The sequence below is a fragment of the Xenopus laevis genome, chromosome 8L, assembly GCF_017654675.1.
Source record: "Xenopus laevis strain J_2021 chromosome 8L, Xenopus_laevis_v10.1, whole genome shotgun sequence".
In the NCBI taxonomy this organism is placed as follows: domain Eukaryota; kingdom Metazoa; phylum Chordata; class Amphibia; order Anura; family Pipidae; genus Xenopus; species Xenopus laevis.
In genome coordinates this window covers 38,152,359-38,177,844 of record NC_054385.1, presented here as the reverse complement: position 1 = coordinate 38,177,844, position 25,486 = coordinate 38,152,359, and the positions used below count along the sequence as shown (strand labels likewise).

At 40.3% G+C, this 25,486-nt stretch overlaps 1 protein-coding gene across 2 annotated transcripts; it reads left to right on the top strand.

Moving 5' to 3' along the window:
* The first annotated feature begins 1,265 nt into the window (after positions 1-1,265).
* On the top strand, positions 1,266-20,780 carry LOC108698376 (ras-like protein family member 11A-like). 2 transcript variants are annotated; one of them, XM_018229807.2, is made up of 4 exons: positions 1,269-1,640; positions 3,790-3,846; positions 7,272-7,354; positions 19,367-20,780. In XM_018229807.2, exons 1-4 carry the CDS (start codon positions 1,520-1,522, stop codon positions 19,832-19,834), a joined length of 729 nt encoding a protein of 242 aa, XP_018085296.1. In that variant the 5' UTR covers positions 1,269-1,519; the 3' UTR covers positions 19,835-20,780. The 2 variants fall into 2 exon arrangements, with proteins under 2 accessions (XP_018085297.1, XP_018085296.1); XM_018229808.2 differs by lacking the exon at positions 3,790-3,846 and having other exon boundaries at positions 1,266-1,640.
* Positions 20,781-25,486: the final 4,706 nt, after the last annotated feature.

Sequence of the window (25,486 nt, the reverse complement as noted above, 5' to 3'; positions counted from 1 at the left end):
TGTTGGCCCAGGGGACAAATGTTCAGATAAACCCAATTTAGTCCACTGCTTTGGAGGTCAAATAGTGCAAAAATCTGTTCAGTGGCCAAATAACCATATAGCTGCATTTGTTTTAGATTGAAAGCTCCTTTGACCAGGGCCTTCTTTACCTCCTCTATCATTTCTCTGTAGTTTTTTAAATGTAATCTGTGTATTCAGTGAATACACCCATTTATTGTATTGAAAATGTTAGAGATTTCTAAATACTGTTATGGGACCTCTTATCCAGAATGCTCAGGACCTGGCACCGTAAATTGGATCCCCATACTTAATGTCCACTAAAAAATCATGTAAACATTAAATAAACCCAATAGGATTGTTTTGCCTCCAATAAGACTTAATTATATCTAAGTTGGGATCAAGTACAAGAAACTGTTTAATTACTACAGAGAAAAGGGAAAGATTCTTTTTTTTATAATTTTTGAAATTATTAGTTTATAATGGAATCCATGGGAGATGGTCTTCCTGTAACTCAGAACATTCTGGATAACAGGTTTCTGGATAATGGATCCTATACCTGTATATGTAAATAGTAATTATAACAGGACTAGGGTTGCTAACTGTTCTGGGAATATATATACAGTATATAGACATATATATATATATATATATAAATATATATATATATATATATGAGAGTGCAGCAGCTAAAAAGGCCATTTTTTGTATGAATAAATGCTTGGCAGTAGTAAGTAAGGTGTCATTCATGCAATTAAACTAAATATTTTAGTGTTTTTCACACTTTTGTAGAGAAGCAGGCGTGTCAATGCAGGGGTGTCCTATGCTTAAATCCAAGCACAGGCTACAGAACATTGAATTAACATGGGGTAGCATTGCAGCACCGAGGTCCTCAATTTTAACCAGGGCTCTTTATATGAAGAGTTGGCATATACTCCCTGTGTTTGTGTGGGTTTTCTCAGGGGAATGCGGATTCCTTCCACACTCCTACAACACACTGGCAAGTTAATTGTCTAGGGACCTTAGATTGTAAGCACTGTGGAATATTTTGACTAAACTGCATGTGCTCTACAGATAGTTCTGCACAAAAAAAGGCCACTTCTGGCTTTTTGCACTTTAATTAAAATTCCTGAGCCTGAATTTAATTTCCTGAAATTTGTAATATTTTAACATATTTTAATCCGATTGTCAACTAAAATTATGTGAATTCTATGAATGAGTTCTATGGAAGGCTCTGAGAAAGATACAGTTAAAAGCAACATTTCCTAGCAGCCCTCCCTGTGGAATGTCAAGTCTCTTCTTGTGATTGGCTGGCGAGTGGAGGAATCAGTTTTCACTCTGAGTGGAGGAAGAATGTTCCCCTCTGCCTCTGATTAGGTCCCTGAGCCGCAGGAGAAGAGTCTGACCTACTTCTTAACAATGTTTCAAGCTTCAAGAAGTTTCAGTTCAGGAACCTGAAAGGCAAAGAGACCCTAAGTCAACGCTCCTTTTGGATAACGCACTTGCCTCAGTGCAACAGACTATGTCCCAGTATTCCAACAACTATCTCCTTGTTCCTATCCCTGAGTATCCCATCTTGGACTGTGCCCCTAATAAGAACATCAAGATTGTAGTGCTGGGGGGCAGTGGGGTTGGCAAAACAGGTAAGAATATTGTTTTTTTTTTTGTAAATAGTTACATTTTCTCTTAGTATCATTGTAAGAATGTATAGGTATGGGATCTATTATCCAGAATGCCTGGGATCTGCTGAATAGTTTTAGTCACATGTAACAGTATAACCCTGTGCATTTGTTTACACACACATATAAACTCAAATCATTGCCTGGTCACTTCACTCTGTATCCTCACTCCCCCTTTTCTCTTTTACCTCGGATCATTGAAGCTCATTCCTCGTTATGCCTCATCCGTTTATTCTGGAAAATGTTAAGTCTTTAAAAAAACCTATCACGTCAACCCATTAGGATACTTTTGCATGCATAGTTACTAACAAGTATGGGGTAGTGTCTTATTATGATAGGGAAAAAGAAGAACACTAGTAAATTGCAATGCGTAACTTCAAAGCTTTCTGGATAATGTGTTTCCCAATAATAACTTCCATACCTGTAATACCTAATTGCTTGTCAATCAGCCAAGAAAAAAGTATACAGGTATAGGATCCCTTATCCGGAAACCCGATAGCCAGAAAGCTCCGAATTACAGAATGGCTGTCTCCCATAGACTCCATTTTATCCAAATAATCAAAATTTTTAGAAAAGATTTCCTTTTTCTCTGTAATAATAAAACAGTACCTTGTACTTGATCCCAACTAACATATAATTAATCCTTATTGGAAGCAAAACCAGCCTATTCGGTTTATTTAATATTTAAATGAATTTCTAGTAGCATGAAGACCCAAATTACGGAAAGATCCATTATCCGGAAAACCCCAGGTCCCGAGCATTCTGGATAACAGGTCCCATACCTGTACTGATATAGGTCATTCTTATAGTAAGGTACTTCACACTTGTTTGCAGCATTTGGACTGTTCCAATTTTCAAATTCTAGACAGTTCTGCATAGTCCAGAATAAACACACACACACATACACAAATGTACATATTAAATTCTGTTGCAAGGATATTTGATTAACTGATGCCGGGATTAACATTTACAATCAATGTATCCTCAGCCATAACTCTTGTTTGCATAGATTGGTTTATAATAAAAACTTTATATTTAAGTGTTATGGCAATGAGAATCCTCATTCTTTTTTTTTTTATAAGTACATATGAAAAAGAAAGAAACCCTTGTGGCGGCAAGGATGCTGGCTGTGTGAATGTGCATGCAAAATCCTGATCACAGGATCCGTTATCCGGAAACCAGAAAGCTTTGAATTACGGGAGGGCCATCTCCATTATAATCAAATATATAATTTTTGAAAAATTATATCCTTTTTCTCTTTAATAATAAAACAGTACCTGGGGCTTAATCTCAGCTAAGATATTATTAAGCCTGCCTTGCTAGAGGAAAAACAATCCTATTGGCTTTGATTATTATTTAAATGATTTTTTAGTAGACCCAAATTATGAAAATATCTTTTATCTGGAAAACCGGCCAGGCCCAAGCATTCTGGATAACAGATCCCATACCTGTACTTCTTTTGCATTGAAAGATCACAGCAGGAAAGCAAGATAGAGGTCGGGCAAATTGTAGCTCATTGACAGCCAGTCTCTGTAGTTTTAGAAAGTAATATCCCACAGAATTATCAAAACCAGGGACTTGCAATGTCTGAGTAACAGAGTCTCATTTGGGAAATTACAGATATGATTTATAAACAGTCAGAGGCCAGGACTGGGGGTTGCTGCAAACTCTACCGACCATGGACTAATGACAACCCAAACTTACTCTGCATGAAGGGAAACTATGACAGGATGGACAAATGCTCTGTAAGGCTATACATGTAGTGTTATTGCTACTTTTTAATCATCTTTCCAGTCAGACCCAGTCTTATTCCAGTCTCAAATCAATACATGGTTGCTAGAGTAATTTAGACCCTAGCAACCAGATTGCAGAAATTAGAAACTGGGCAGCTGCTGAATAAATTGGTAAATAACTCAAAAACCACAAATCCTACAAAATGAAAAACAATTACAAATTGTCTCAGAATATCACTTCTACTTCATACTAAAAGTTAACTTAGTCAACTTAAAGGTGAAAAACCCCATTCAAGGTTCAGGCTAAAAAAACGATGCTACTCTAGTGTCTTCTATATTGATCCGGTTACAGTACTTTTTTTTATTTTTTCTTGACACAGCGCTGGTCGTCAGGTTTCTCACCAAGAGGTTTATTGGAGACTATGAGGCAAATGCTGGTGAGTTTGGCTGGGAATGCAAAGGCTGTTTACCCGACAGTATATATATATATATACATATATATATATATATATAAAATACACTAAAGCCATGAATATCTTGTGAGTTCGGTGAGTTCTGATGTCATTTCTGTCACATGACTCACTGAAACTTGTGTATTATAACAAATAAAGTACCCCCAGTTGCAAAATATGAGGATATTAGAAGTTACCTCGGAGTTCCATGACCTGTATAAAAACACTCGGCCTTCGGCCTCGTGTTTTTATTTGGTCATGGAACTCCTTGGTAACTTATAATATCCTTATATTTTACAAGTGGGGGTACTTTATTCACTATATATATATATATTAATAATGTGCTCATGTAAATAACCCACATTTCCCAGAACTGTAGTATAAAGTACTGCTATAAAGTCTGGTTTGTGCAACTTAATGGGTCTCAAGTAGTTTATTGTTTATGTTAAGATCTGATGCCATTTCTGTTTCAGAAATTAGGGATCATTTACAAAGATCCCATTGTGGCCTGCTTCTGTTGCCACTCTGTAATTTATACATTTGAATGAAGTGCCAGTTAGGTGATGTTTAGGGGTCAGGAGATGGGGACGTCTATCCGTTTCCACTGGTCACCCATCTTGAATACAGCTATGCCAAATTTAGGCAGCACTGCATTCATATGATAGGGGCAGTCGCAGGTCCTTGTGCACTGAAACACCTACAATAATTAGTGTCAGACTGGGGGGTCCGGGCCCACTGGGGCTGTCACCTTAGGGGCCCCAACACCCCAGGGCCCCCCACCCCAGTTGTGAGGTCACCTTTAGTTCCTCCAAGGAATATGTGATGCCGCTAGCCCCCCTTCCACCACATGTACCTTTTAATCTCTCATGCAGCCACAATTGGGAGGTTGTCTGGGCCCACCAGGTTTTCACACTGGCCGAGTCCAGCATTGGCTCCTGTTCTCTAAAGTAGGATGGCAGTGTGCAAAGTGCAAAAAAACTGGCCCACTGCCCACCAGAAAGGTGGTGGGAGCAGTCAACTGAGAAGAATAGGGCCACAGGTTAAAAAAATAGTTACCTAAATAATCTATGCATGACCTCACAGTCATAGGTTACACCCGGTCTTCTTATGCTTGAGCTCTGACTGACATTATCTTGCAAAATGAGGGGTCTTTCTGAAATGTGGAGCACCATGAGTTAAGGCTACTGAAAGATATTTATACATTAGGAATTGTTTTGCCACAAACGTGGATTTGTGCAGCTTAGCTACCATTAAGTACAATTTGCTCTCTTATTATTACAGAGAAAAAGCAAATCAGTCACAAATGAAGAATTGTTGAATCAACAGGACTCTATATGGGAACTGACTTTGCAGTATTTGGAGCTTTCTGTATAATGAGTTTCTGAAGCAGAGATCCCATACCAGTATAGCATTTACAATTTAGCATGAAGGTCACTGAGTTCATCTAAATATGACAGTGAATACATATGACAAAAGGAATTTTCCTGTCTCAGCAGACGTCTAATGACAAGGAAAAGTCTGTGTAGACATGTCAGTGCTCCTGTTGTGATGACATAAGTACAGACAAACTGGATTTTTAGATTTGTTTAAGAGCCCCAGAGAAAGATCTGCCAAAATACATACTGGCTTGTATGTTTCCTCCAAATCCCACTGCCTTAGGCCAAGTGCCTCACCACATTGACAAGACCACCCCTGATTATACCTTTCATGCATCATATATTGTAAACCAAAAATCCCCAGCTATATTCCACAGCCGTCTCGTGATGCAAGGGTGAACTAGAAGAAAGGAAAATTATACATTATCTAGCCATCCTGCTTGTCTTGGTTGAATTGCTTCCATGCACTACAGTAGAACAATAAAGTGCTGTGAATGGGGAGTGACTCCAGAAAGAAAGCAAACACTATCACATTACCCTGTCACATTAAAGGGATGGGTCACCTTTAAGTTAACGTTCAGTATGTTATAGAATGGCTGATTCGAAGCAATTTTTCAATTGGCCTTCATTTTTTCTTTTTTGTAGCTTTCAAATTATTTGACTCTTTCCAGATTTCAACTGGGGGTCACCGACCCCATCGAAAGATCAAATGTAAGACAAGTGTATTGTTATTGCTATTTTTTTTTACTTATTTTTCTATTCAGGACCTCACTATTCATTTTCCAGTCTCATATTCGATAAATGGGTAGGGGTAATTTGGGCCTGAGCAACCAGATTTCTGAACTTGCAAACTGGAGAGCTGCTGAATAAAAAGATAAATAACTCAAAAACCACAAACAATAATAAATGATAACCAATTGCAAATTGTCTCAGAGTATCACTCTCTACATCATATTAAAAGTTAATTTAAAGGTGGGCAACCACTTTAAGAAGACAAATGTAAATAATATTCTACACATTTAGAGATCGCCTCAATCAATCTCACTGCTGCACGCCATCAATATATCTATCTATAAACATTATTTCTTGACATGGACTGTCCTTTATTCTATACAACAACGTGTTCATTCAATAGGATTCCAGAGATATATATATCTCTGGAATCCTATTGAATATATATACCGTATATCTATATATCTATATATATATATGCGTGTGTATAGTGTATAATGTACCTCCTATTATAAAATACAAGAATATTATACAGTAAGTCACCAAGGAGTTCCATGACCTCATAAAGAGACTAGGCATGCACTGAATCTGGATTCAGCTAGAATTCGGCCTTTTTCAACAGGATTCAGATTCGGCCGAATGCTTCTGCCAGGCTGTCCCCTGTTGTACAATATAAGGGTATTAGAAGTCACCTTCAGTCTTGTCTAGGGATGCACCTAATCCACTATTTTGGATTTGGCCGAACCCCGGAATCCTTTACAAAAGATTTGGCCGAATACCGAACCAAATCCGAATTTGCATATGTAAATCAGGGACGGGCAGGGAAATTGCATGAATTTTTGTCACAAAACAAGGAAGTAAAAAATGTTTTCCACTTCCCACCCCTAATTTACATATGCAAATTCGGATTCGGTTTGGTATTCGGCCAAATCTTTTGTGAAGGATTCGGGGGTTCGGCCGAATCCAAAATAGTGAATTCGGTGCATCCCTAGACAAGACTGAAGGTGACTTCTAATACCCTTATATTGTACAACAGGGGCTATTGTATTTATTATAATACATGAGTTTCAGTGAGTCATGTGGCACAAATTACATCACTAAGCACCGATTATAGCTGATGACATCACTAATCACCGTTTATAAGGATGAAATTTGCTCTTGTGTATTATATACATATAAAAATGATGTAACTCCACTTGCATTAGGATTTTCATATTAAAAAATACTTTTGTTTAATGTTGTATTCAGTGATCTGTGTAAAGCTAATTTATAAATAATGTATTTATTTTGATTAATATTTAGGAGCCTTATATTCCAGAAAGGTTACAATTGATGGAGAACAAATCTCTCTTCAAGTGCAAGACACACCATATGTATCAATGGAGGTAAGCTGTTAGTCATAGATTTGGTAATGTAGAGTATAAATACATATTTATATGCTACCCCACAGTTACAGTCCTTTCCCAGAGATTATTATCCCCCTGTTACTATAGGCACCATCTCTCCCTACTATACCTGTTATCCCACAGTCACACTCCCTTCCCAGAGACTATTATCCCACTGTTACTATAGGCACCATCTCTCCCTACTATACCTGATATCCCACAGTCACACTCCCTTCCCAGAGACTATTATCCCCCTGTTACTATAGGCACCATCTCTCCCTACTATACCTGCTATCCCATAGTCACACTCCCTTCCCAGAGACTATTATCCCACTGTTACTATAGGCACCATCTCTCCCTACTATACCTGCTATCCCACAGTCACACTCCCTCTCCAGAGACTATTATCCCCACTGCTTCTATAGGCACCATCTCTCCCTACTACATCTGCTATCCCACACCCATAGTTCCTCCCTAGCATGTCTGGGGTTGAGGGGGTGAAAAAAAAAGTTTGGTGGGAGGCAAGGCCCCCGAAGTTACTTCATTGCTACATTCCCTTTTCAGGGGATAGTATCTTCACTGCTACTATTCACTGCTACTATCAGAACCGTTTTTCCCCCAAGGGCACCCAGAGGCCACGTCCTCTGGCACCCTCCCTCCTTTAGGATCGCGCTCATGTGCAATTCTTTTTTTTACTGGAGCGCTAAGTGCCGAGTGCTTATCGCTCCAGAACCAGGCAAACGACCCATGCGGCATGCCGCTCCTTACTTTATGCCGCCCCTTACTTTATGCCACCCTAGGCCCTGGCCTTTCTGGCCTCGCTGCAAATCTGGGCCTGGCTACTACAGACACTGTCGGCACAGTCAAGATGACACACAAAATATAGTACTATAATACTATACGTTTAAGTTTATTCAAGATGTTTCTAAAAGGAGGGATCAATGTGAAGTGCTTGGCTTTTTATCTAACTGGCCTCTTTAGCAGAACATTAAGGGAACATTTGCATCCTTGGTAATGTGATCTCTTCTAAGTGCCATTTAAGTACTGAGGGCTGCTGAAGGTCAGTCAAGGTAATTCAGAGGCTTGCTGTTGGAAGGTTTGCTATACATATTTACAGTAACACACAGAAGGACTAAGTTACTAAATGCAATATTCTTAAACAGTATTGTTTATTTATAAAGCATCAACATATTCCTCATGCATCTGTCTAATATAGGAGGCAGATATCTGCCTGCTTCATGATTTGCATGCAAGGGTTGATAGTGTCAATGTGAGCATTCCTATCCTGAGTGTGTGTTGTTAGTAACACAGTTTCAACATGATTCCACTGGCACAAATATTAGAGCCAATAGAAACAACATGCAAAAGAAACGTGAAATTTGTTTTTACAATGGAGCGAAAAGAGTTGCATATGTAACACTGCCTTTGGTGGTGGGATGCACATTGATGTCCCCTGAAATGACCCTAGTTTGCCCCTCATCCAGAAAATGTAAACTGGAGAGTCCCAGGAGATGTACTTGTAAGTTCCTGTATTTAAAAACTGCCTATAGCTGCCATTATTTACAGGGCTCCCCTGCACCCATGTGAATTGTGTTCTACGCTTTGTGCTGGAGACTTTGGGCTAATGCAATATTAGGTGCAAAATCTTGCCCAGTTTTAGAAACTTTTGGAAAGCAATCATTTATTTGGCTTCTAATTTAAACATCTCATTGGTTGCTATGGGTTGCTAGATCTGGATCAAACTTTGCACCTGTTGTTATATTATACATTTTGAGTTGATGACCCCTCTTTGGTCCAACATCTTGCCAGGCACCACTTTGCTGGCTATGTTTCATCTAAGCCAAAATCACAGACAGTGACATCATTCAGTAACTCAGTTTAACTGGATCTTTTTGTATAAACTCACCATGAAGATTTGTATGTGTATAAGTTGGTCAGTGTGTTTTTGAGTCTGCAGAGCTGCAGATATGTAATTCAAGTATGTCAGACGGTATCCAAAGGCATGATGTGGGTTTATGGATCCTTTTCAAAGGATAGGGACAATAAATTAACACAAGTTAAGGGAAATATTCTTTTCAAATGCCTGGTTTGGACAGGTTTACAACTGTGTCAGGGAATTCGGTGCATTGCATGCTACATAAATACACTGGGATGTAGAAGATGATTAAAAGTAAATGATACATATTTTACATCCTATTGGCATGGAAAGCATATATGGTGCTGCCATGCTCTTATATAGCAGGACTCTGCAGACTTGGTTCAGTCAGTGCCACACAATTTACTTTTGAGATTTTATTTCCAGCTAGAAACGACTGCGCAGATTCTCTTGCAGGAAAAGAGTAGAGAACAGTGATTGCAGCCTCCGAGAATTAGTCAACCGATAACCACAATGATAGCTGCAGGTCGAATACTAGAAATTGCCTATGCAGAGACAATAAGTTAATATCTAAAACCTGATGGCAAATAGACTCGGTACTAGGTGCAAGCAGGTACTTAATCGCTCAAGAGGGCGCATTTAAAGAAGCAAACATGGACCAAAATTAAGTGAGCAAAGATGCTATTCATAAAAGTACTTGTGTTCTTTAGCATGTGTTCCTTAGCATGTGCCCACACTGATGAATTGTGAATTTGATAACAATCACATGCATTGATTTAAGGGATCCCTGGAATTACTGGCAGCTATAACACAATGGTTATCCCAGAATGACCTTGGCAGTTTTTGGCAAGCCTTTATTCCCGCTGCACATATTGGAATGCTGGAAATGACACCACCCCCCTATAATAATTGCATGCAATTTGCTAAAACAGGTGCAAAAATTTGTGCCTGTACTGGTAAATCCTGCGTCTGCAGTGGACACTACTTAGGGCAACACAATAATGCTTGGATGTTGGGGAAAACACTGCATTGTGCAATTTGCATCTGAATTTTAGACTTTACACATGGCACTGTGTTCGTAATCATAAATGAGCTTTAAGAGCTGCTATACAGACAACAAGACTCAATTTATCATTAGGGAATTGCTCAGAACAAGTTGGGTGCATGGGATTCTCCTAATTGAAAGGCACATCTAGGAAGCTTACTTGACCTTGCTAACAGTATTATTTCACAGGCACTGGGACTGTGCTATCTCACCCGAGTCACACCATTTTTCAGGAAAAGGTATGGGTAACCCGTTAAGCAGAAAGCTCCAAAGTTTGTCTCCCATAGACTCAATTTTATACAAATAATCCAGATTTTAAAAAATGATTTCCTTTTTCTCTGTAATAATAAAACAGGACATTGGGGTAAATTTATCAAAGAGTGAAGTTCCGCCACTAGAGTGAAATTCCGCAGCTCACAATTCATTTCTATGGGATTTTGAAAGGCATATTTATCAATGGGTGAAAGTGATAAATACACCTTTAAAAAATCCCATAGAAATGAATGGAAAGTGGTGGAATTTCACTGTAGTGGCGGAACTTCACTATTAACTTCACTCTTTGATGAATATACCCCATTGTATTTGATCCAAACTAAGATATTTAATAATTAATCCTTATTAGAAGCAAAACCAGCCTACTGGGTTTGCATGATTTTCTAGTAGACATAAGATATGAAGATATAAATTACAGAATGATCCGTTACCCGGAAAACCCCAGGTCCCGAGCATTCTGGATTACAGGTCCCATATCTGTATATGGAAAGACATACAGGGTATATTCCAATAGATTAATAGGTCCAATAATCTAAAATCCAAGAATTTCCAGCCTGGCTATAGGGAGATTATTTGAGTTATAAATAAACAATAGCTAAGGACTGCTGGCTGGTCACTGGTGTTATAGGGGCTGGCACCCAAGAGATAGGCTTAAAAATAGATTTTCCTGTGTGTGGACATTAGAACTAGGACTTTCACACAAGTGCAGCTGTCTTCACCTCTTCTAGATGAGTTAAAAGGGAATGCTGGGAGATGTAGTTCCTCAGCAGCCATAGAACCAACACGCACAGCAGACATCAAACAGGCATAATACAAACAATGAGCTAAGGATCCCACTTTGAAGAGTTTACAGAAAGGAATGTGAAAATGGTGCTTCTTATATAATCTATTTATACTGAGACAGCCTAGTGCCAAGGAATTAGGGAAAAGGGTTGACTTTAACCAAACAAATTTAACTGGAGTGCTTCCTATTGACCTGTCTATTAAATCATACGACTAAAGGTGGCCATACACGGGCCGATAAAAGCTGCCGACAGACTGTGTCGGCAGTTTATAGGCCCGTGCATGGGGCCCCCCGACGGGCTTCACCGATCGAGATCTGGCCGAAAGTCGGCCAGATCTCGATCGGATGGGACAAATAATCCCGTCGGATCGGGGCCGCATCTATTCGTTGATGCGGTCCCGCAATCCGACCGCCCATTGCTATTTGTTAGGATCCGATCGTTGGGCCCTAGGGCCCACGATCGGATCAGCCCGATATTGCCCACCTCAAGGGGGGCATATCGGGGAGAGATCCGCTCATTTGACGACATCGCCAAATGAGCGGATCTCACAGTGTATGGCCACCTTAAGAAGCACATGCAGCAAAGCAGGGCCAACATTTGGGCCGATTAGTTTAAAGGGAACGTCTGCCTATGGCAAATGCTGCCTGTAACAAATTAATTCCTAAAACGCTACAGTTGGGTACAGGGCAGCCATCAGGGGGGGACAGGGGGGAGAGTTGTAGGGGGCCACACTTACTTGATTAGCCGGACCCCCCATCTTTCTGAGAGCTGCTGACTTCGGGAAGACATGGACGTTTAAGGGGCCCTGGCCACCAATTTTCTTATAATGAGGGGGGGGCTGGCCACCAATTTTTTTTTCTCATGTGGGGTCCTAGCCACCAATATTTTTTTTGTTTTTTTAATGTGTGGTGGGGAGGGCGGACCTGCAGGTGGGCGCAGCCCAGGAAATTTTGTCGTACGGGGCCCTGCGATTTCTGATAGCGGTCCTGGTTGGGTATACATATAGTGATCCGCTCATTTGGCGGGGTAACCAAACAAACAAATCGCTCCCTAAGGCCCCTAGGGCCCAACGATCATCCAGGATATTAAAGCCTGGCCGATCGACATCTGCCCAACTTTTGGACAGATATTGATCAGGGAAGCCCGTCGGAGGGCCCATACACTGCCCAATAAGCTGCTGACCTTAAGGGGGTTATTTACTAGAACTCAAATTTATCTCACTTTTTTATTAAATCAAGCTCAACCAAACTTCTATCCATGATTTTATCAAAAAATAACTCAAAAAAGTCAGGTCGGGAAAAGACTTGATAAAAACTCGAATCACAATCTTTTGGGTTTGATGCCTGAATCACTAGATTTTTTCAGGTTATTGCCAAAAAAACCTGAATTTTTCAGACAAACCCCAGTGCAGATCACAATATCTTCAAATTGTAAAAGGGACATCTCCAATTGACTTCTACATGAACTTGGCAGATTTGAGATGGCAGATTTTTGGATTTGGACTTTTAGCAGCTTCGGGGTCAAAAATGTGAGTTTTTTGTTCTTTAAAAATTGTAGTTTTTGAACAAATAAACCTTGAACAGAAAAAAAGAGGTGTAGTAAATAACCCCCTTAAATATTTTTTTTTGAATATGTGTAGTGAAAATTAAATGTGCCATTAGGAACCTTACATAGGACCAGAAGCTCTGTAATACTGCAGTGTGGGGATTCGTTGCTGGTACAGCAATATTAGCTGAAAAAATCTAAGAACCACAAGAAAAGAGATTCATCATAGAGAATCCCCTGAGCGAGTTAATACCCTCAAGTGCGTAACTATTCCTCCAGTTTCTGACGTATTTCTTTCACTCCAGCCATTCCGCTCACCACTTCAGCTATAGTTTATAACATGATCCAATTTGTTTACTCGAGGGTAGTGAAAAAAAACGTGTGCTGTTTTACTGCTTTATACTTAAATTATTTAGATTATTTGTTGTATTTGGCTAAGGTCTACCCCCCCCATACTCTTTGCAGACCTACAGTGAAGCCAGCAGGATAAGAGAAGGAATATTAACCCCTTATTAAAGTACCCTTGAAATGATGCATAGTTAAAGGGAGGATTATGCACAAGTAACCTGCTTTTCAGATGAAGTCAATTATGCAACATAAATTTTTGGTATGCAGAGACGTCAACCAGTCCCATGTTATGAGGGAGATAATGATCCACTCCTGGCCTTTTTGAGACCCTATTTCATGTTATCATTTAGTGGGATAAGGAATACAGGCCTAAAAAAACGGGGCTGGATCTCCCTCATGACATGGGGCTGGTCGATGTCTCTAGGTACTGTATATACAGCAAAAACAAGAAATTCTCTCCAATGGAGTGATATCCATTAGAACCTGGATTCCCAGAAGAACCCAGAAAACAGCAAGCCACTGCCATTCTAACCACAAAGTCAGTGTCAGCCTGGGGTGCATCAAGCCCACAGTGGCTGGCACCTCAAAAGCCCCTACCCCAGTCATGAGGCTGATACCCGAGGCTGTTAATTCTTGCTGCAATTGGCAAGGGGCAGTTTTCGGCAGGAGGGCAGGTCTGGGCCCACTGAGTTTTATCCCGGTGTACAGCCAGCCCAGTCCGACACTTCATAAAGTTATGGCGGTTAGCCACACCAACAGCAAACACACAGGGTGCATAACCATACCTCCCAACTGTCCCTTTTTCGGAGGGACAGTCCCTCTTTTGACAGCTCAACCCGCAGTCCCTCATTTGTACTGGAAAGTCCCTCTTTTCTCTGCACTGAACAGCCAGAAAAAGAAACAAAGTTTCTCACTTAATTGGCTTTTAGCAGAGAGCCCAGAACACCTAAGAGGTGCGCAAATAAGATACTTTGTAACAATTCTGAGACACAAAAACACAGTTTAGATAAGGAGAAATATTTTCAAACTTTCATAACCTGCCAAATTTTTTAAAACAAACATGGTAATTAGGGGGTGTGGCCACAGAAAGGGGTGTGGTCAAAATTGCTGCGCTACGTGCCCCTCTTTTTACTTCCAAAATGTTGGGAGGTATGCATAACTCTAAAAGATAAAATTCTATTTTAAACTGGTCTATTTTAGACCTAATTCCTTGGCACTAGGCTGTCTCAAATGTGCTCCACCGCAGGAGACTACTGCTTCCCCAAAATCGCTACAGCAGAGAACTGTGGGTGTACCATTGGGAAGAAGCAGAATACCTGGTGTGTGGGAGTACCCAGGGGAAACTTACAGAGAACTTGGGAGAACATACAAACTGTATTCGAGGCTGTAGTATGAATGAGCCCTTACATTTTCCTGAAACCCAGTTCTGTGTGGTGGGGATGTATGGTCTAAAACACAATCCGAACCAGTGGCCTGTGAGCAACATATTGTTCACCAACCCCTTGCATGTTGCTCCCAGTGGCCTCAAAGCAGGTGCTTATTTTTGAATTCCAGGTTTGGAGGCAAGTTTAGTTGCATAAAACCAGGTGTACTGCAAAACAGAGCCTCCTGTAGGCTAAAAGTCCACATAGGGGCTACCAATAGTAAATCACAGCCCTTATTTGGCACATCCAGGGACTTTTTTACATTTGAATGTGGCACACGGGTGAAAAAGGTTGGGGACCCCTGGCCTAAAAAACAACAAAACTACAGCTAAACCATTCCTTATAGTCAGCTTCCTGTGTGCAGTTTGAGAAGAGGGAATAACTAGGATGAGCCTTCCATAGTGTAGATGGCTTGGAAACTTGACATTTGTAACTGAATAATGTAAATATGTGGGAGCCCTCAGCTTTTATTTAACTTTTAACCCCCCAAATCTATTGGTATTTAAACTAGAGGTCACTGTGGGAAGTCAGGCATTGAGTTGTGAGTTAAAGTGCTTTGGCAGAGCTGAGCTCCCACTAATGAGAAGTGTATCTGACACTGCAGGCAATAACCTTTGACAGGGAGAGAGTTTTCCCTTACGTCACCCTTCTGAGGCTGAAAACGTTATGTTCTCACGACTTAACTCCAAGGACTATCCCAGGCCTGACACAAGCAGCTGCTGACAGTCTGGAGATATTAGGAATGAATCCTGGGCAGAGTTTATACTGGAGAGGAAATGGCCAAATTAGGATAATCTTCAGACTTGGACAGGCTGTAATTCCCACTCCCTGTCATACTGTGACCTGCAGCCATGCACATCCCATGAACTGTTACTAATGTAATGCCTGCCTTCATGGTCTCTTCACAGAGGTCACCAACAGCACAACTCCCGTCACCTGTTAAGCCTGCCCCCCTGAAGCCTTCAGCTGTCACTTCTTATTTTCTTTTGTGAAATATATTCTACAAAAATAAACTATGTATAGTAAGCACCACATTTATTTTGGTCACATTCTAAACCCTTGCCCTGATTCTTTGCTCCTGCTGTAAAATTAATTTTCTCTGTTTTTCTACTTCAGCCCCAATGGAATACATGGATTTCTCTCTCTTATTCTGGGAAAAGCTCAGCCCCACTGCTATAGTCCCCCTCAATGTCACTGCAATGGGAGCTATGCCATCTATGCCATTTTTTTATTATAAAAGAAGGCAAAAATATAATTTGATATGCTTTTTTTTATTTTTGGCAGTGGATATTAAAAGTCCACATGTCTTATCAAAATTCCAGACTTTGTTGCTGTTAAAGCTAAAATCAGAAGTATGGCAGACATGGTTTGGAATTTGAAAGGTTTAAGGAAATGCAACCCAATTTGTAAGGCACCCCTAGTGACTCTTAATCGCTAAACTGGGGCCCTATGCGAATTCTGATGTCTAGAGCTATGTACCCCAGACAGGGCTGCATCATTTGCTAAGTTTAGAAGTTCCGGTACGAAGTAGGGCCCACATACTGTAATATTTTTTAAGAATTATTGGCCTTCAGGGTCGGACTGGGGGGCCCGGGGCATACCGGGACTGCTGTCCAAGACCCCCCCTCCGGCCCCCCACCCCCCTACTAAGACGCGTCGGCCCAGTGAGGGAGCCGTTCAGCGCGCATGCGCAACGCCGCAAATAAATTGCAATTCAAAATATCTGGAGAGGGGGTCTGGTCCGGCAGGATCATGAAGCTCTGTGCTTTGGTTCCCAGCTCTGTCGTGTTTAAGGGACAACTAACCCCTAAAATGAATATGGCTAAAAATGCTAGTTTGTATATGCTAAACTTATTACACCACCCTATAGTTTCAGCTTCTGAATAGCAACAATGATCCAGGATTTCGAACTTGTCTGCGACACTCACATGCTCAGTGGGCTCTGAGCAGCTGTTGAGAAGCTAAGCTTAGGGGTCGTTGCAAATTATCAAGCAGAAAATTAGGTTTATCTGTAATACAAGCTGATGCTGCAAGGCTGATTATTAAAGGGATTCTGTCATGATTTTTATGATGTCGTTTTTATTTCTAAATTACAGTGTTTACACTGCAAATTATTCACTCTACAATATAAAATGTCATTTTTGAAACAGCGAGTCTATTTTTTCAAGTTGTAATATTGGTGTGAAGCAGCCATCTCAGGTCATTTTGCCTGGTCATGTCATGTGCTTTCTGAAAGAGCCAGCACTTTAGGATGGAACTGCTTTCTGGCAGGCAATTGTTTCTCCTACTCAATGTGACTGAATGTGTTGCAGTGGGACCTGGATTTTACTATTGAGTGCTGTACCTTTATCTACCAGGCAGCTATTATCTTGTGTTAGGGAGCTGCTATCTGGTTACCTTCCCATTATTCTGTTGTTAGGATGCTGGGGGGAAAGGGAGGGGTGATATCACTCCAACTTGCAGTACAGCAGTAAAGAGTGACTTAAGTTTATCAGAGCACAAGTCACATGACTGGGGGCAGCTGGGAAACTGACAATATGTCTAGACTGGCTTCAGATTTTAAAATATAAAAAAATCTGTTTGCTCTTTTGAGAAATGGATTTCAGTGCAGAATTCTGCTGGAGCAGCACTATTAACTGATGCATTTTGAAAAAAAACCAAAACAGTATGCCTTTAAATTCTGATGCTAGTTGCGCTAGTCTTCTTTGTTGCCAGTCTTATATTGTGACATTTCTATTCTATGTGTACTGTATATTGTGAGTGCAGTGAATCAGCAGAAAAGAAGATGGGGAGCTACTAGGGCATCTTTGGAGACACAGATCTTCCATGCTAAAAGGTTGTGGTTGCCTTGGCCTGGTGCAGAAACCCAAAACATAATGTACAATATTTCTAACCACTTCTTTAGTTAGGCTTTAGTTCTCATTTAACATTGAAGGTATTCAATTATTAGGAATTTGCAGGGCTTGCAGCTTTGTCCCAGATGAGTTAAAACCTTCAAAGTAAAAACAATGTTTGTGTAACGATAAAGTGATAACTATACTCCCAAGCCCCTCTTTGGCCATATTCTCTCATATTATTACTCAAGGCCTCCAGCACCATGTGCTTGGTCAGTATGGTCTCCAAAACAAACGTTGGGTGTGTGCTTATTGCTTGTAACACATATTAACATATGTTACTGTTTATCACACTGGTTCATGTCCATGCACAGCATCTGTTTTTTTTATTTAAACCTCTGGGGGATTTCTAAAAACATAGTTGTATAACCCCTTCTGATTTGTTCCCTCGACAGCAATGTTCTGCAGACAGCAAAAAGATCAAAAGAGTAAATTTGATATTGAAGAGAAAGAAACTCCTTTGCCAGGACTAAGATTCCTTCTGTCTGTCAAGACTTCTTTTCTCAAGGGGTTGCACCCCAAGGTTTATAATGCACTTCCAAACATACAGGTCACACGCAAAGTCTTGGCAGAAAAATGAGTGGATTGGTTAAAAATACTTTCTCTGGGATCACTTAATATGTTCATACATATGTGATAATTTGTTAGAATCATATACGTAATTGTAGAAGTCATGGACATTAGACAACACTAGGGTTGGGTTGGAAAGTCATATGCACAATTTTCATTTTGGAGTCGCTACAGGCCAAAGAATATGCATACAGGGCATCACACTGTTCACTATAATAAAATATCAAAACCGAATGTAAAAATGGAAATAGCAAAATGGCTTTGCTTTAAAGTGGGTGAAACCAAAAAGTGTTGGTGGGTGAGGCTTATTATAACAGTGGTGTGGCTTATCATTGTGGGAGGGACTTATTTTAGCATGAGCGCTCAACACACATAGCATCCCTCCACTTTTTTTTCACCACAATTAAATAGCTAAATAACCACATTGGCTATTTTACATTAAAGGAGACGGAAAATGATGTAAGCTTTATCAGAAAGGTCTATATACATACACCAGTAAACCCTCAAATTAATGCTGCTCTGAATCCTCATGAGCTTCTGTATCAGACGGTTTTTAGCATAAACCTCCTGGGCCAAGGCTTGAGCATGCGCAGTTGCTCCTCTCTTCGTCTCCATTTCCCCCCATCTCTTCTCCTCCCTGCTGTAATCTGAGCCTAGAACTATGAGTGAGCAGGGAAAGACTCAGGCAGGAAGTGATGTCACACCAAGCTAATATGTCAGCTGCTTTCCTAAACAGAGAGAGCTTCTAGAGCTGTTAATTCAGGTATGGTAAAGAATTCTGCAGAATAAATACAGGTATGTTATAGCTTGCACTATTGTGGCTAATCTATTGGCAATAAACTGCAGTGGTAGCTTTCCTTTTTAGCGTCCCTAATCTGTGACTATTTTTAAATAGTAAATAATGGGAAATGCAGTGCCTGTGGCAGACACTGAAGTGACAGGTAGACCTCACCATAGAAATTGACAAATTGCATTATTTTGCTTATTTTTGCCATTAAATGGATCTGTGGAAGCCAGCTCCTGCTCATTTCCTCGCTTACCAATGGCCCACCTATCCAACATAATAGGCAGATGACCAACAAGGATATAACAGGATTATCTTTCAAAACAGTCCCCTGATTTACTGTCAAACAGTATGGTACAAATAAGCCAGACTTCCCAACTAAATTTGGGCATATACGTGCAGGCCTGATGCTAGGGAAATTACTGGATGTTGTACTTAAGTTTTTTAATGTCTTTCTTTCTACCACAGGATGATACAGACAGTATTTCATGCCAGGAGCAAATCAACAGATCTATCTACTGGGCAGATGGATATGTGTTTGTCTTCTCCATTACAGACTATAATAGCTTCCATGTAATCAGACCTTTGTATCAGCATCTGCGCAAAATCCACCCCAATACCAAGATACCACTTCTTCTGGTTGGGAATAAAGCTGACCTCCTGAGAGCTAGGCAGGTGGCTCCTGATGAGGGTCTTCTACTGGCCAATGAATTGGGAGGATTCTATGCAGAGGTATCTGCCAGAGAACACTATGAAGGTGTATACAGTGCTTTCTATCAGCTGTGCCAAGACGTGGGAAAGGTGATCTTTAGCTGCAATGGGGAAAAGAGAAAAGGCCTTCATCTTGGGCGCCCAAGGTCACCAAACATGCAGGAATTGAAAAGAAGGTTCAAACAGGTTTTGTCATCTAAAGTAAAGGCAACAACAACCCTTTGACCCTTGTTGGAAAGGCTGCATTCTCAACAGTTAAGAGCAAATGGCTTTTATTTTGGCATGGGTTGTTCTGGAAACAAATCATCCCGACATTTTGTACATCTGTGCAGTACAGTGCAGCTATATTTATACAAATGTTACTTTTTTATTATTATTATTAGTTTTATGCTATTTTTGTAAAGGATTTCAAAGCAATTATTTTGGCCCAGAATGAACTATCCCAACAATGTGTAAAACCAGCAGAGTGTTTTTGTTTTACTTAATTGCACTACTTGTGATGATCCTTTATAAAATAGCTAGATAGATGTTTTATTTTTAAAGAAAAGAAAATGGCAGCAGTTTTTAATGATCAGACTTTGTAGTTGGACAGTCTTAGTTTACTGTATATAAATAATGAACCCCTACAAAATTGGTTTTGCTCCAGTCTCCACTGCTACCAAAGATGGTCATCGGATTCCAACTCATCTGCTTGGATTGAGAACTACAGTTTCCAACAACGGTTTTCAGCTGCAGCTGCGGATTGGTGGAAGTTTTTATCATTTAAATGCTTGAGGTTTCAGAGGAGCCGTTCACTAAACCAAGGGCAGGAGTAAAACTCAGAATTGTGTTCATTTAAACACAATTCACAAAGTTACCTGTGTCTATTCACACTGATCAATACTTAAAACATCTGCCAAAGCTCTGGTTGCTTGCACTTGCTGAATAAGGTGCAAGGTTTAAAGTGCAGGGCACATCAACACAGGGGAGCTGTGGAATTAACACTAGCCTTGAGAAGGTAATACAGGTATGGGATTATCCTGATATCCGTTATCCAGAAATCTCTGAATTATGGAAACGGTGTCTCCCTTAGACTGCATTTTATCCAAATAAACCAAATTTTTAAAATTGATGTACTTTTTCTCTGTAATAATGAAACAGTACCATGTACTTGATCCAAACTAAGACATCATTAATCCTTATTAGAAGCAAAGCCAGCCTATTGGGTTTATTTAATGTTTACATGATTTTCTAGTACACTTAACATATGAAGATCCAAATTACAGAAAGATCCATTATCTGGAAAACTCCAGGTCCTGAGCATTCTGGATAACAGGTCCCTTACCTATACCTCCACGGCTCCCTTTGCATGTTGCACCTACACACGCAACTCACTTGCATCGAAATGCACACTAACAAACAATCCCACTGATGCCAGCAAATCTTAAGCGTAACCTGACTGTGATTTACTAATTTGTAAATCGTATTCATAAATCATGTGGAAGTTGCGACGGACACTGGGGGGCTTATTCACTAACTTCGAGTGATGGATTCGAAGTAAAAAAACTTCGAATTTCAAAGTGTTTTTTGGGCTACTTCGACCATCGAATGGGCTACTACGACCTTCGACTACTACTACGAATCGAAGGATTCGAACTAAAAATCGTTCGACTATTCGATAGTCGAAGTACTTTCTCTTTAAGAAAAAACTTCGACCCCCTAGTTCGCCATCTAAAAGCTACCGAACTCAATGTTAGCCTATGGGGAAGGTCCCCATAGGCTTTCCTAAGTTTTTTGATCGAAGGATATTCCTTCGATCGTTCGATCGCACTATTTGTGCTAAAATCCTTCGACTTCGATATTCGAAGTCGAAGGATTTTAATTCCCAGTCGAATATCGAGGGTTAATTAACCCTCGATATTCGACCCTTTGTGAATCGGCCCCTACATATACGACACCTCCAATAATGCAAAGATTGTGGGGAGAAACACTGCATTGCAGGTAAAAATCATGTTCATTTGCATCTGTTTTTTTTGGAATTTTTACATGCGTTAGCCAATGAGCTCTCAGGAGCATAACAACCCTAAACTGTTTAAAGAAGATAAACCCTTACCCCATGCTGTTAACATATAAATCCCTATCTATCCAGTCTATTTTTAATTAAAGGAAAAAGCTTTACAGTTTTGTAACATAACTGAAAAACTATGTTAAACTCAGACATATCATGAATTCTCCAGCACCTTACTGTATATTATTATCACTGTAATAATAACACTGAAATGTTTTAAGCTGGAGGAAAAAGCCAAATATTTTAAAATAGAGAAGACTGTATTAGAATGCCATTTTTATGCCTAAATACTTTTCTATGCCTTTAACCATGTCTCAGATTCCAAAAAAGGTGTTTTTTTAACTTACAAATAAACAATAGAGCATGTGTTATAGAGAATATGTTTTATAACTATATTTGTGCTTATTTCGTTTTTGAATTTTGATATAAAAGCAGATTTAATAGCATTAAGTTCACTCAGTGTAGGACTGGGATGCCAGGGGCCCACCAGAAAACCACAGATCATGGGCCCACTCTCCAATTAAATTTCCTTCTCTCCTCACTCAACCTCTTTATTCTGATAGTATCATTTCTTTACATACTTTTCTCTATCCTCCCATCAATAGGCTCTTTGTTGTAGGGTATGACCATGAAATAGGGCAAATGGTTAGCGGGAAGGCCCACTGACACTTGGGTCCACCGGTGGCCAGCAGCAGGGTAGACCCTACAAAGAAAAAAAGTTGTTAAATATATACAAAAAACATAATGTTACAATTGCTAACTGTTGGAAGTATATTATACCTTTAAGATCCCCAAATGGATTATCAAAATGTTTAGGCCACAGTCATTATGCCCATATACTGACCCTGATCCATTCATTTACCTCCCATATTTGGGCAACCCCTTTTGGAGTACTCAAATTATAAAAGTCAGTTATCTGGAAACCTGTTATGCAGAAAACTCCGAATTATGGGAAGGCCCTCTCCCACAGACTCCATTCTATCCAAATAATTAAAATTTTTAAAAAGTATTTCCTTTTTCTCTGTAATAATAGAACAATACTTTGTACTTCATCCCAACTAAGATATCATGAATCCTTATTGGAGGCAAAACCAGCCTATTGGGTTTAATCAATGTTTAAATAATTTTTTAGTAGACTTAAGGTATGAAGTCCACATTAAGGAAAGATCTGTTATCTGGAAGACCCCAAGGTCCAAGCATTCTGGATAACAGGTCTCATACCTGTATATCATAGATATTCAGGCATATGCTGTTAAGGGACTCTGAGAGTACAAAACAGCTGGAGGATCGTGCTTTGGACATCCCTTATCAAGTAATTTAGCCACTTCCCTCAGATTGGGCCACTGCATTCCTATATTGCCTGGCCCTCAAATTGTAACTCTAGTCCTTATTTCTATTAATACAAAGAAAACAAAGGGCACCGCTCTATAACTCACGTTCCCGTAGCTGCTCCCCCACAAAAGTCCGGGTGCTCTGTCCACTGCGTCGCCACTGTCCACACAAAGTCCACAACCAGAAAAAGGACGGCACTCCAGGAATGAGGCGGCTTTATTGCAGGGTCCTGCGGATAACAATCGCCTTACGCGTTTCGGGAACAGACCCCTTAATCATAGGCTATTTCTATTAATAAAGCATTGCAATAAATAGAAACACCAGTTCATATGCTAGTTTATAAAATATCTTCCAAACAGGGAGGCATTTGGTGTGGCAATAAAATGATGTTTGTTCCATGTTTGTTTGTTTGTTTCATCACCGGCATAGCTCATACTGCCTCCTCCCCTCCCAGGCCAAGACAATTCCTCCAATTTGGGCACAAAGATAACAAGAGTGAAAACTGGCACCAGAGAGGTAATTCCAAGGGGCACATTTGCTTAGCTCAAGTGAAGGAATAGAATAAAAAATACTTCGAATTTCTAAGTATTTTTTTGGCTCCTTCGACTACGACTTCGAATCGAACGATTCAAACTAAAAATCGTTTGACTATTACTGTCTCTTTAAAAAAAACTTCGACCCCCCTATTTCGCCACCTAAAACCTACCGAACCTCAATGTTAGCCTATGGGGAAGGTCCCCATAGGCTTTCTAGCCAATTTCTGATCGAAGGAAAATCGTTCCATGTGAAGGATTTAATCGTTCGATCGAACGATTATTCCTTCGATCGTTCAACCGAACAAATAGCACTAAATCTTTCGACTTCGATATTCGAAGGATTTAACTTCGACAGTCAAATATCGAGAGTTAATCAACCCTCGATATTCGACCCTAAGTAAATGTGCCCCCAAGAGTTAGACATTTACTTGCATTATTCCAACTGCTGTAGTATGACTTACGTGCAAGGAGTTTTTACCAGTCCACCAATAATGTTGGCAATGTTTCCTCCGCATCTGTGGATCTGATTTACATATGCATATTTTTTCCTGTTTATATAGTCAGCTAAATTGAAAAGCTGCTTGGATTTGGTTTTTCCATATTTGTTTGTACAACAAACCTCAGTTTATTCATTGCAGTATGCACAACTGGAACCCAAATGTAAAAGGTTTCCCAACAACAACATAGCAAGAACAGCACTGCAATTATTTTATGTTAATATATTTTATTTACTGTAGTCCTAGCTTCCTGAATTCATTAGAAGAAACCTCTTAATGTTGCTTATATTTAATCATCTTTTTTATTTGGCCAACACTCCTCTACCAGTTCTCCAGTTCTCTAAGTTTAGCCAAGAAGGTTTTCCTTGTGATTTAATGATGTATTATACAGTTACATTGACCTTTATACAACAAGAGCACAGCTCATGATAATGTATTCTGTATATCCTTTAAGTTAAAGCATAGTGGAATATTGTTTGAGCGTTATTGTAACGTTCACAACTAGGAACTGTTGTGACCGAGGATAGCCACTCCAAGGGGAGTGGATATGGTGGACGCCCAGGGGTGTAGCCATAGGTAATAGTAGGCAAAAACATGATGGTGATGAAGTTATAGCAGGTTTATTGCAGACGGAACACAGAAACACAAAAGGCAGGAACAAGCAGAATGGCTGATCGAGGAATCCACATGGTGAGGGAAAAAAGGGGAACACAGGAACAAAAGTACTCACTCAGGAAACAAGGTAACAAGGTTTTCAGGAACAAGACAAACAAGGTTTTCAAGGTTCAGGTTCAGATTCAGGTTCAGGTTCAGATTCAGATTCAGATTCAGATTCAGATTCAGATTCAAAATAGCAGGTCAGGAACAAACAGGATACAATCAATGACTCAGCACTGAGCAAAGCTCAGGGCGGGGTTTATAAAGGGAAGGTGATTAGGAAATGGGAAACACATGAGGGTAAACGAGGTGGGTGGAAAACACTGTGAACAGGCATATAACAGAAAACAATACACACCAAAGTTCAGAATCAGCCCTGAGAGCCCCCAGTGGCTCATCAGGTAAGTGCTGCAATGAGCAGAACAGCACCACCAGAGTTCAAGTCCCGGGCTGATCCTGACATTACCCCCCCCTTGAGGATCGACCTCCGGGCGATCCCAGGATCAAATGGTCCCCCATCCATTTTAGTCCAAACCCTGGGGAAATGGGCCGAAGCCTCGCCAGAAACGAGAACAGGAGCTTCTTGAGGATTGGAAAACAAAACAAAGAAATTGCTGGGGTCAGGAGCCAGAACAGGAACATTGGCAGAATTAGGAGCCAAGATATCACAGCCAGAGTCGGAAACCAGGACATGAAGACAGACAAAATCAATACAGGCACCCATTACAGGTGGCGGACCAGGAGCTTGGACACCCATCACGGGTGGCAGACCAGGAGTTTGGACACCCATCACGGGTGGCGGATCAGG